Consider the following 12,494-nt stretch of genomic DNA (forward strand, 5'->3'; position numbering starts at 1 on the left):
TTGGAAATAACTGTGTCTTAAACCACCACAAGGATGCCTGCCCCAGGTTGTGTGGGAATGAGTTAAATTTGTCAAGTCTTAGTCAAGCAAATTTCTACAGATCTCATCAAGGTTATTGGGTAGACAAGATCCACACTGTTCACCACCATATGACGTTAATACAAATGGATTAACTTTCCCCACAGGACTTGCAGAGATGAGAGGTGACACCTTGCACCAGCAAGAGCAAGGAATATTGAGGAAATAAATGCATTTGTGAGTAGAGATCAGTCTCTACTCACCTTTCCTTGCCTTGCAGGGGACTTGGGAGGTGTCATTACTCAGACTTAGGAATCATTGTGCAAACAAAATAAAAAAGAGTCTTAAACTGGGTTTATAAAAATTAAGGGAATAACATGTTATTAGAATAATTGTACAAATTACTGTCATTGTAAATTGCATTTATATATGGATATACCAGTTGAGAATAATTACAGTCAGACTGTACGTAGCTAATACGCAGAAACCACACTTCCTTTTCCAGTTTATCTTCTTCTTCGTTACAAATTTGTTTTGTGAATCATCTAATTAGAGCATTTCTATATGGAAAACATCATTTGATGGAAGAGCGCTTTGAAGTAAAGACTAAAAGTTATAATAATAATGCTCATTGTTTTCTCATATTTTGAGTTTTTACAAGTTGTAGTATTTGTGAAGGACTAGTAGTCGTGTGAGCTGTCAGTTGTGATACTGTTAAGGTACAAAGGGTTCTCTGAGGAGCTATTGAAAGACATTTGAGTACATGAAGGGTCTTAAAATGTTTTCCTTTCAAGGAATTTAAACTGTCTCTAAAGTGTTTAAGGGGAGATGAAAGGCTCTGTGATGTAATTTTTCAGGCTTAATGCTGTCCTACAACAGATAAATGCCCTGGGGTGGAGCATTTCAGATCCTTCTACATGCTCAACTGTCTAATTATTGTCCTGGAATCAGTTCGCATTTGAGGAGTTTACTTTGGAGAGGATGTGTCTGCTTGTTGCTTTGCTCTGCCAGGTTGAAATTATAGTAACACCTTTTCTCCAGAGTTAAAACAAAACAACAACAACAACAACAAAAACTTTTCAGATGTTTTTTGCTTAGAAGTCTCAACAGGGCAGGAGAGCGCATGCAGTAGAGCAGCATGTAGACCTTTCACTGTGAGTCTCTTCAGAAGCTGTGGGAATCAATCCCACATGCCTGGGCATTACAGAATCACAGAATGGTTGAGGTTGGAAGGGACCTCTAGAGATCATCTAGGCCAACCCCCCTGCCAAGCAGGGTCACCTAGCACACATTCCCTGTGTGGTGAGGCCTGGATATTGCCTTGAGCAGGAGCGGTACGGTGGGGCATGTACAGTAAAACCTGTCAGAACCATAGTATCCCTTGCAGCAGGGTTACACAAACATACTGAAATGTTGGTGGGAAGGGACCTCTGGATGTATCTAATCCATCCTCCACCTCAAAAGAGGACTGGAGTCTACACTGGGAAGTCAACCATGGCTCTGTCTGGTTGAATCTAGAATAACTCCACAGATGGAGATGCCCCAGCCTGTCTGGTAATGTGTTCTAGTGTTGCACTTACTCCTACTGAAGTTTTTCCTAGTGTTCAATCTACCCCCACAAACCACAGCTTGTGGCCATTTTGTCGGTCACTGCTGCTGCTGCTGCTTGGCTCCATCATCTTTTTAACTGTCTTTGCATAGCTTGTGGGCTGCTATTAGGTCCTGACTTAACTTCATCTTCAGCAGCCTCAGCAAGCCCAATGCCGTCAATCTCTCCAAAACGAGTGCTCTAGGCCCTGCATGTTTTTGCAGCTCACCTGCTGGATCCTGTCCAGCTTCTCCACATCCTTCTGGAACTGGAGGCTCACCACTGCACCGTGAGACAGACAAGAACTTCCCTTGATCTGCATTACAAGGAGTGGTTTGCCTCACTTGTTGTGTTGTCTGCTATTTAAGCTGGCTTTCAAGGTAACGCGTGGGTCCTTCTCTGTAGGGCTGCTCCTCAGCCAGTTGTTTTCAAGCCTGAACTGGCACATGGGGTTATTTCAACCCAGTGCAGTACTTCCCATGTCTCTGCTTGGCTTCATGCTCTTTGTATTGGCCTGAAGTTTTCCAAGGTCCTGCTCTGTTGAAGTGCTGATGCTTACCTCGCCAACAACCTTATCTGGTGCTGTCTGCACATTTGCAGAGGGTGCCTTCCGTCTCTTGCTCGGGCTTTGAGGACTCCCTCTCCATGAGGAACGGACACAGCCTTGGTCTGGGGGATCTAAGACTAGACATCTTCTGGCACCTTTTCCTGTGCTTTCACACACACACTTCTCTCTGGCAAAGCTGGTTTAAGCAGTCCCTGCTGCAGCCTGGCCCCTGGCTGCTCCTTCCCTCCCGTTTCCCTCCCCACTTGTGCTGACACAGCTGTTTGGGGGCAGGCTGGCAAACCAGATTGGTGGGCGGATGTGGGATGCAAGCAGCTGTCACAGATATTTTTGTCCCAGCTACACATTTTTCTGCTGTGAAGCAAAATGCCTCTGGCAGTAAGCAGAGCTGGGCTGCTTTCAGCTCTAGGTGAAGATGCTTCGCCTCCCACCTCTGCTCCCCACACAGCACCGGGTGGTGACATCTCCCTGCTCTGCCACCACGGGGTGTGCGAGCACCCCATGCAATTAGGTCATGCAAGCCAAGACAGCTGCCTTTGCAAGAAGCAGACAGCAAACACTCACGCACAGGAGGCTCCGTGCAGCGAGCTCAGGCAGCAGGATCATAACTAATCCCGGAGAGCTGTGCTGGGCACAGCTGTCTGCAGAGTCAGGGTGTGCTGCTGGTCAAAAAGTACATGCTCTTCTTTTGTCGTTGTTGTTTTCTTTTCTCTTTTAAGACGTGCTGCTCTCCTACCAGTGCTGGCGGTTCTGGAGTCCTCGCTCACCTCTCGCTGCAACGTACACACAGCTACTGTGTCTGCTCATACGGAGAGTGCCCGGCCTGGTAATTGCAGCCTGTAGCTCACAATGAGAAAGCCAATGCCAATAGATGTATAATGTGCATTTAAAAAGCTCTTATTTTGTCATCCAATCATCTATCATCCTCATTGTGTAAATATTTTTGTTTCCACAACAAAATGACTTTAAAAGAAATGTTCACCAGGAAGAAAAAAAAAAAATGATTCTGCTGATAAAGTCAGGACAGTCAAAATGATTAATGTGACATTGATGAAAGCTTGCAAATGAGGCTTAATTTCTGTGTCAAAAAAAAAAAAACAAAAAACTCATGGATTCATCAGTGCTTGGTTGTGCCTGGAAATTCAGTGGCAACTGGAAATTTGATGGTGACCTCTGATAAGCGAGAAAATGGTGGGAGTTTTAATGAATTATTTGAATACGAAAATAAATAAGTCACTGTGTATAGTATTCTTTCCGATATTTGTTTTGCTATTAAGTCCAGTTAGTGCAGTTTTCATTGTGTCATGACGTTTGTGTTGACAAAGCATCATGGCATATGAGCATTTCTGGGTGTTTGGCTGTCTGGGAAGGAGATACATCACCTTAGACACACAAGGTAGAACAGGGAGGTTATTGTAATAGGAAGTAGTTTGGAAGCCTTTAGTGAGGCAACGTCAGAGATCATAAAGATAGAAAGGATCCTAGTGAGCATCTTTCTTCTCCTCTGTCACACAGGCCACAGGACTTAAATGAATTCCTTGCAGTTCAGGCGGGAACATATTTTTTTAGGGAGAAAAGTCTAGTCTTAATACATCTAGAAAATGGGGATGGAGAAAGGGGGCTAACCACAGACTTTGGCAAAGTTGCTCACACGTTTGTTTAACTTCCGTGCTAGATTGTGCAGTCTGGTCTTAGCCCCAGTTTATTAATCTCCAATGTTTATTCTGTGGCTCTTGAGTCTTTTCTGTGAGGTTTAGAAGCATTAGGTATGAAATGTTAATTTCCCGTCTGAGTATTTACAGACGATGATTGGGTCACCTGTTAATCTTTGGCTGGAGAAAGCCAAACTAAGCTCCTTGTCTCTTTCACATTTTCAAGACCTTAGTCATTCTCAGTTTTTCATCAGGAAACTTTCCCAATTCAGTGTCCTCCTTCTGGGTTGTAACACCAAGTCTACATTCGTACCACCTGGGCTGGTCTCCATCTGAAATATGGATTTGCCCAGGCTGGATGAGGAGACCCTGGGGCGTGGTGGGCTACCTGTGAGAGCCAGCACTTGCCACTGGAAGATGTCCCAAATCCAGTCAAAGGCATAGCAATGATTTTGCCAGCTTTTAGAAGAACGGCCATATAAAAGCTGTTCCTTTCTTAAGGCACAGTGCCATATGATAATCCTGACCTCTCTCCAGAGGGTAGGGAAATGACTTCTTGTTCTCTAGCTTGCTCATTGCAACGACTACACGTCAAAGCTGATTAGAATTATGGGTTTTCAATCTTTTCTAGATTCTGGTACCTTCAGTGTTTTCCAGGAAAAGTAGAGCAAATAAACCAGTCACAGCACGGACTGTTTCTTGGTTATCTTGCAGAGCCTACTTAGATACAGCACATAGTTCTCCCAAGGATCCCCAGAGCAGAGGCTGGACATCTGTGAGATAAACTACATGCAACACAAAAGGCACCATGCTACTTTTTCCTTCAAGCACATTCGGTGCTTGGGTGGCCACCCAGAAGGCCTTCCCAAGTCTCTGCAGATCATCTCAGATCCCTGCAGTTCATCCCGACAGTTCCCAACTCTAAGGTCTGGGCCTGGTGGCTCAGAGGTGGGCAAGCAGAACAGGGCCACATTTTCCTTTTTGGTTTCCCTTGGCAGATACTGGCCTGGATTAACTCTTTGCCTCACACTGTAGCAGTCCTGTAGCTGTCCTCGCCTGCACCGCACTGCCTACAGGCAAGGAGCTTCTCTGCTTGTACAGGCTCCTTGCCAGGGACAAAGCTATTAAGGATGTATTTGGCAAACAAAGAGTCAGTCATACAGAGATCCTGAGGACAGTGAGAGGAGAGGGCATGCTCTTCCTCTTTACATACAAGATTATATTTGAGCATATGGGCCCACGCAGAAACAGACGGCTTGGCCCATGCATAAGGAGAGAGTTGGAGTAATCCCTGAATAACCTTGACTAATGCCATAATAAGCTAATGGAAGCTTTTGGAAGCTCTTCAATAGTGTAATGTTTAACCTTGATCCTTCAACTCGGTTTATTTTGGGCTTCCTGAATACAAAATTGCTTACCTGAGGTAGGAGCTCATTTTGGATTTTTCAGAAGGAATTTAAATAATTGTGGCAGGATCCACAAAGGTATTTGGATGCTTTGTTTCCTTTGAATTTGGTGGCAGTTAAGTGCATGATAATTTTAATTACTTTTGCCAATCTGAGCTTTTACTTACCAACGCTGCAGTGTTATAAGGCTCCTGTGCTCAACTCCCTTTAGCCTCTTGGGTAAAGGACCCCCCCGGCCTTTTTTTTTTTTTTTTTCTAGAGGGAAAAAGGAGGAGAATACGTGGCTGTATCTCAGTCAGTTCAGCACAAAGTCTACTGGCTTGGCTCAAAGTGCCAAGAAACTGATCTAAACCTCTCAACTTTCCAGCAAAGCAGATGAAGGGCATAGGTGCTTTCTGCTCAGTGCTCGGCTACGGGGATTGTAATGACTAGCAAAGTAGCAGAGCAAAACTGGGGGGGCAATAACATCTTAAACTGAAAGTGCACATATTAATGCTTGAAGTTTTTGTTTGTTTATTTTAAGTCAAAAGGACTTAATATACTTAAAAACATAGTTCATCTTTATGTCAGCTTGAACTAACTGACATGGCACTTGTGTGCCCAGGCACAAATGTCCACATGAAAAGATACGTATTTTTAAAATACTCTTTCATGCAAAAATACCCCAAAGTCCTTTCACAGTATTATCTCAAGTAGAAAGTTCATCAAACAAAATATTCACTCAGTCACTTTTATTCATATGAACAAAGCATTTTACTGTGGCCAACTGAACACGCATCTAAAAGGAGAGATGAAGAGCAGACAGCACAGCAGAGGGGAGGAAAGACTTTCATCTGGGAGTGAGCAGGAGAGTGAAGGGAGGTTCAGGTGAGAAAGCTGCAGCAAAGGAGATTTCTTTCCTGAGGGGCTGTAGTAAGGAAAGAGGAAGAGCAGGTGCTCGGTGATTCAGGGAGCCCCAGAGGGTAGCAGAGAAGGACTTGGGCCATGTGATATGGTGGATTTTGAAAAGCAGAAGAGGGTTCCTGATGCTGTGATACAAAATTCCACACTGGAGAAAGAGCAGAAGTTAGACCAGAAGAGGGCTGAGATTTATTTCAAAAGAGGTAGACAAAGAACAAAGATGTATTTTTATCAACAGATTTGTGCTTACAGGAAGACTTCAAAGACAGGGGTGCTGGTGGAGACTATGTAAAATTAATTAGCAGACCTAACTTTATTTTCTACATTCAGCACAGACCAGAGAGGAAACAAAGCCATTTTAATGCCATTTTCCTTCCAACACATTTACCTTCTAGAAAGAGAGCAAAGAAAATATTGACATGCCAGACTTGATGGGATCCTTCAATTGGAACAGTACAGTCATTTATTCTTCAGTTGGACTACATATTTCTCCAGTCAGCACAGCAAAATGCTCAGAACTGTGGAAGAATATTTATTGTTTAGAGAGTCCTTGGACACCTCCACAAACTTTGTCTTGCTTCTCTGTCCAGGAGCTATATTTAGACACTTTGCTCAATTGAGGTCCGAACAGCTGTTCCCGCTCAGATGTTGTGTGAGCAGAGCTAAATATTGTTAAGAGTATAAGACAGTTCCGACATAACTTGAGCCATTTTGCTTTGAAAGAAGCAGGTGTGTGTCTAGCTGTATAGTAGCAGAGGAAAGAGAAACTACCTTAAATATATGTTTATTTCTGCTATTTCTCAGTCTGATACTAACAGAGATTGGCAGATTTAAATAATATCTCTTAAATACTTGAAGACTCATAGCACCTCTGTGAAACTGCTTGGTTACCCTTCAGATTACCTTGTTCTACTTGTGATGCATGTGGATATCAGTTGCCCATGCCTATAGGTACACTGCATTTAACTTTCTGGGGCTGGACCTAATGATGATCTATGGGTGCTGTGACAATATAGATACTCTAATCATGGCAGGATAAAAATTCCACCTGACAATGAAACGTTGCTAGCTTGGCTGTGAAGCATGGCAGTCCATAATGATATATGCCGACAGCTACCTTGAAAAATTGCTGCAAGCAGCAAGTTATGTGCGTCAGCTGCCTTTTTCTCAGTTGAAACTTGACCAGGAAGCCTTCTACAAAACAGATCAGAAGATGTTTAATGACTCGGAGTAATTAAGAGTTTGTTTTCCATTTCTGCTGGTGGATAGGCAATAGGACATGGCCAAATGGGAACCCCCCTCCATCCTGTGGCTCCCTCTGTCCCAACAATTGAAGGATCGGTGGGACAGGAAGGTGTGATGAGTGGGCACCGTGAGTTAGGGACGTGATGGGCATGGGAGGCTGGGGCTGTGCTGCCACACAGCTTGGGCCTTGGGCCCTGAGGCTGGTCCTCTGGCCATGAGGCTGGTCCTCCACCAGCGCTTTGCCACCTGAAGGAACGTTCACGATAACACAAGGGGAAGGACGGTGTATGAGGCAGCGCGGAGTGAAACCGACCATCTGTCCTTAATTTAAAGCACAGGGACTTTCAGGGGCCTCAACGGTGCCTTCACGCTTGGCCTCACTAATGCCAACCGGGGCGGTGGGGACATTGCCACGGTCGCTGTGACAGAGCGGGCATGAGAGCCGCCATGTCGCGACAGAACTGCGAGCTCTCCCCCGTCCCTCGGCGGGCTGCCCCGGGCCCCCGCTGCCGCTCTCCCGGGCCGGGCAGCGCCTTCCCCACGGCCGCCCTCGCCTCTCCTCCCGCTCCCGGTGCCGGTGCCACCGCCCCGGGACCGCCCTCAGCCACCTGCGGCCCGGCGAGGCGGAGCGGGGCGGGCCGGGGGAGGGCTCGGCCGCCCTCCAGCGCCGAACGCAGCCAACCCGCGCCGGCCGGGGCCGGGCCATAAAAGCGCCGGGAGCCGGCGGGGCCGCGGCTGGAGCTGGCGGGAGCGGTGCCCGGGGTGTCTCGGGGTGGGCAGCCCGGCTGGCCCCCACCCTTCGCCGCCTTCCCCCAGTGCCAGCAGCGGGCCCCCTCCCCGCCCAAGATGCTGTTTTGGCACACGCAGCCGGAGCACTACAACCAGCACTCCACCGGCAGCTACCTGCGGTGAGTCCCGGCGTGAGCGCGGCTTTGCCCGCAGAGACCCCTCTTTCTGGGAGGTGTGGGCTTCCTCTTGCTCCTTTCTCCCTCCCACGGTACCACCGCCACAGGCGACTTGCCGGGAGTTTCGCCCCCTGGGGCTTTGGCTGGGCTCCCAGGGGGAGCCTGGAGAAGGGCTCGGAGGGCGCCCCGTTTGCTCAGGACGGGCTTTCTGCCTCTTCTTTTTGGGGCAAGGAGCGAAAAGCTCTTAATTTCACTTTCTGAACTTGTCTAAACCAGCTTTTTCCTGCCTCCACACAGGCGTGTTTAATTAAATGTGCCTAATTTAAGCACAAGGGCTGCTGAACAATAGTCTGCAACATGTGTTAGCGCAAACTCGTATTTCCTCCCTCCAGAAGACAACAAAGCAGGCAACTTTGGGAGTTTCCTTTTTGCTGGGTGCTTATGAATTATTTTTCTCTGAATGTATAAGGCTGGGCTCTCAGCTGGTGTCGATTGCTGCTGCTCCGCTGGAGCCCGATTTCACTGACGGGCGGCAGTGGAGGCTCTGGCGGTGGCCCAACAGCCGTGCTTTCCAAATGCACCCCAAATAGCTGCTCCCGAGAGATGGCCAGTTTGTCCGGCGAAGCACCTCACACACTGATAATGCTGCTCTTTCAATGCGACATGCAATTGTAACAATTCCTGCTCCTTATCAGTATTTGCAAAGGAATTTTTCAACCAAATAATCACTTTCCATTATCAAATGATACAGTAGTGTGAGATTCTTGCTTGCCAGCAGCCTTCCTTGCTTCTGCATATAGGCTGCTTCACCTCCTTCCTCTACCCCAGTAAATATTTTACCTATGTGCTTGGGGCAGAAGTCTTGTGCTCTGTGCTTGCAAAGCTGATGAGGACAGTGAGAGCAGTAGTAGCAGGCGAGCCTCAGCCTTGCAACTTGTGCCTATGGTTGCTGTGATAGCTCTTATGCTGCTCAGGTTGATCTAACACTATAGGTTCATAGCATCAGAGTGCTACAAGATCATCGAGTCTGGGTCAGGCTCAAGCCCACAATTCTGCTTGCTTTGAACTGGCCAGAAAACATCTGATTATTTCTGCTGATTGATGCTAGCAGTTGCGAGGTTCATGGTCTGGCAGGAAGGCTGCTGGTGTGCAGGTAACCTGCCAGTGCTTCAGCAACAAGTGTCACCTTTAGCGAGTGTTTGCCACTGTGACCATGGGACTAAAAGCTCTAAAACCAGGTTTATGGCAGCATTAAGCAATAGCCTCAGGCATTTCAGGAAAGGTCAGTTGAATAAAACACTTTTTTGTGGAGACCTCTAACTCTGACTAACTGATGGGAGGATGTCAAGACATACGTTTCTAGAAAGGGACACTTTGTTTTGGGCTGTGACTGTGAGGGCTGTCTGTATCCTCTGGTTGAGACTCAGCAGAGGAAGCTGAACTAGTACAGTCCTTGAGGTAGCTATGGGAAAAGTTTGTATGGATTATAATTTTGTAATGATCAAAGGCTTTGTGCATATCCGAGACATCTGTGTAAACTCTGGCATACCTCAGTGTGATGTGGTTGCAGTGGGTATTTGTAATTATAGCAAGACAATACTACAGATAAATCCTTGCAAGTCTTCCTTCATTTTCATAGAAACATATGTATTTCGATCTCTGCTCTGCCAGCTGGCTGAGCCATCTGTCTTGCAAATTTTCTCCCTTTCCCCAGGTAAGTGGACCAACCTTTAGTGAAGACGAGAATACTAAAGCTTTAGCATGAAGGTGAAACTTGGGAGAGTTTTAAGGTTCTCCTCCTTCCCCCTGCCCTATTTTTAAAGGATTCTTCAGGGGCCAAAGGATGTTTTAAAAAAAAATTGCTTTTTCCGAAACTTGATTTGTAGCACTTGTGAAGGGAGTTGAACAAATATTGGTGTCTTATATACTTACACAGTAGAAATCCTTTTAACCCTTCAACTATTGTTCACATATTCTATGTTCCAAACAGTTCTAGTAAGGTGAAATGTTTCATGAGGGTTTGATCCAAAGTTAGGGATACCACTGGCTGAAATGCTATAGGAATAAGAAGGTGACTTATATGTGTGGCTTCATTAGTGCTTTGATATGGTTAAGCTTTCCAGAAACTAAATCATGTGTCTGTCAGTGCTTATGGTCATCAACTATCAGACAGCTGTTCTGGCAAATATAGGGGTGTTAAGAGCCTGATGTGAAATACAGTATTTTGAATTTTAGCTCCCACTTGCCTAAGTTTCTCAACTGTTTCAGCAGAAGGGGAGGAAATGATACACCTAGCTGCTAACCCTGGGCCAGATTTTGCATGCTCTTTATTTTTGCAGAGCTTCGGAAGCTCTCAGACTTGAGAGTTTTCGGTCTGCTCTCATCCGTGAGGCAGCGTGCATTCCTCTAGCGTTGCGCAGAGGAGTGCGTTGAGAGCAAATGTTGGCATCCGGGGTGAGCGAGATGGCTGGAGCAGTATCAGATCCTGCGTGTGTGTGGAGCAATGGTATCTATTTCAGAAATCTACTGGAGGCATTTCTGTCACTTCATTACTGTAGTAAATCATCACTAAGGGAAAAAAACCTCTCTATGGTCGCAGTTGGGTAAGAGCAGTGGTTTATGTCAGTAATGCCAGTAAGCGAACGGGGCTGGGTGCTTTCAAGTTGGTGATAATATGGAGGGGGTGCAGTTGGAAGAGGAAATGGAAATAGATGGGTGTTTCTTTTCTCCTGAAGTGGCACGGTTTGCTCTCTGGCTTTATTTCTCCATAAACAGGAGTACCTGAAGCAGGCACTTCAGCAGTTTGCTATAAACTGCTGCACCATTTCACTGATGACCTGGGTAGCCTTCAAGGTCGTGGGTGTTATGAGTGAATGCAAGGTGGATCATTAACTGAACAGGCAAGGAAAAATTCTTAACACTCTTTCCATAGGCAGCATGCCTATATGCACTGGCATTCTCCTGAGCAGCTTTTCTGAAAGCTTTTGGTGTGTGGGGATTACTGAAGGGAGCAGAACTGCAGCCTATGTGATGGGAATTTTGAGTCTTCACACATATGGAGGAAGCAGAGAAAAAGAAACCTGATTACTTATTCTGAACTGTCTGTGTTCAGTATAATCCTCCTAATTTGGAAGGGTATTAATGTCTTAAGTAGGTAGATACAGTGATCTGAAATATTAGAGATGCAGGAAAGGCTAATGGGGCTCTCCAGCATTAGACATGCTGAGATGAGGGTGCTTATTCCTGGCATCTTTTTGTGCTAATCATTCTGTTGTGCTGTCAGCCTCGCTGACGTCCGTTCTGCTTGGGGATTAGTGCGAGCTGGGGTCGGTGTGGCTGTAAGTCAGCACGAACATCTTGTAAGGGAGGGAGAACTGGGACTGCACAGCTCCTTGTGAAGCTGCTGCTGAGCACCTGTTTGCTTTCATGAGGGTAGTCTGATGTCTGAAGGGCTATGCTATTTCTCAAGATCAGATTTATTAAGGTGCGAGGAGATGTTAGGAGTCGAGTAATCCAACAGTTCATGACAGGTACACGCACGGCTCCTTTTTTACATCAGGCCTGTGTGTGCTTCTGACCCTTTGCTGATACTTGCAGAACTTTTACTAAGCTGACATTTAGCTGTCAAAATAGTGTCCTTTCCAGCTTTTTTTTCTTCTGATAGGCTTTTGTTTATCAGAGAGGTGGGTTCACAAGATGACAGAATGGTTTGGGTTGGAAGGGACCTTAAAGACCATCTAATTCCACCCCCTGCCATGGGCAGGGACACCTCCCACCAGCCCAGGCTGCCCAAAGCCCCATCCAGCCTGGCCTTGGGCACTGCCAGGAATGGGGCAGCCACAGCTTCTCTGGGCAACTGGTCCAGTGCCTCACCACCCTCCTAGTAAAGAATTTCTTCCCTATATCTAATCTAAATCTCCCCTCTTTTAGTTTAAAGCCATCACCCCTTGTCCTATCCCTGCATCCTGACAAAGAGTCCCTCCCCAGCTTTCCTCTAGGCCCCCTCTAGGTACCGGAAGGCTGCTGTAAGGTCTCCCTGGAGCCTTCTCTTCTCCAGGCTGCACAGCCCCAGCTCCCTCAGCCTGTCTTCATAGGAGAGGTGCTCTAGCCCCTAGATCATCTTCGTGGCCCTCTTCTGGACTCATGCTGATACTTTTATCAGGGGAACCTGCTTAACTAAAAAGTAAATCTAACTTATGTTTTTAAAACGTTTTA

General features: G+C 46.4%; 1 protein-coding gene across 1 annotated transcript in view; it reads left to right on the forward strand.

The window, feature by feature from the left end:
• The first annotated feature begins 8,155 nt into the window (after positions 1 to 8,155).
• The window catches only part of TFCP2L1 (transcription factor CP2 like 1), a 32,815-nt gene continuing 28,476 nt past the window's right edge, over positions 8,156 to 12,494 (forward strand). Inside the window, exon 1 of the mRNA XM_035569581.2 lies at positions 8,156 to 8,282. Within this exon, the coding sequence (XP_035425474.1) occupies positions 8,221 to 8,282 (62 nt within the window). The 5' untranslated portion in view covers positions 8,156 to 8,220. The remainder of the gene's footprint in view (positions 8,283 to 12,494) is intronic.

Source organism: Cygnus atratus, chromosome 6, assembly GCF_013377495.2.
Source record: "Cygnus atratus isolate AKBS03 ecotype Queensland, Australia chromosome 6, CAtr_DNAZoo_HiC_assembly, whole genome shotgun sequence".
NCBI lineage: Eukaryota > Metazoa > Chordata > Aves > Anseriformes > Anatidae > Cygnus > Cygnus atratus.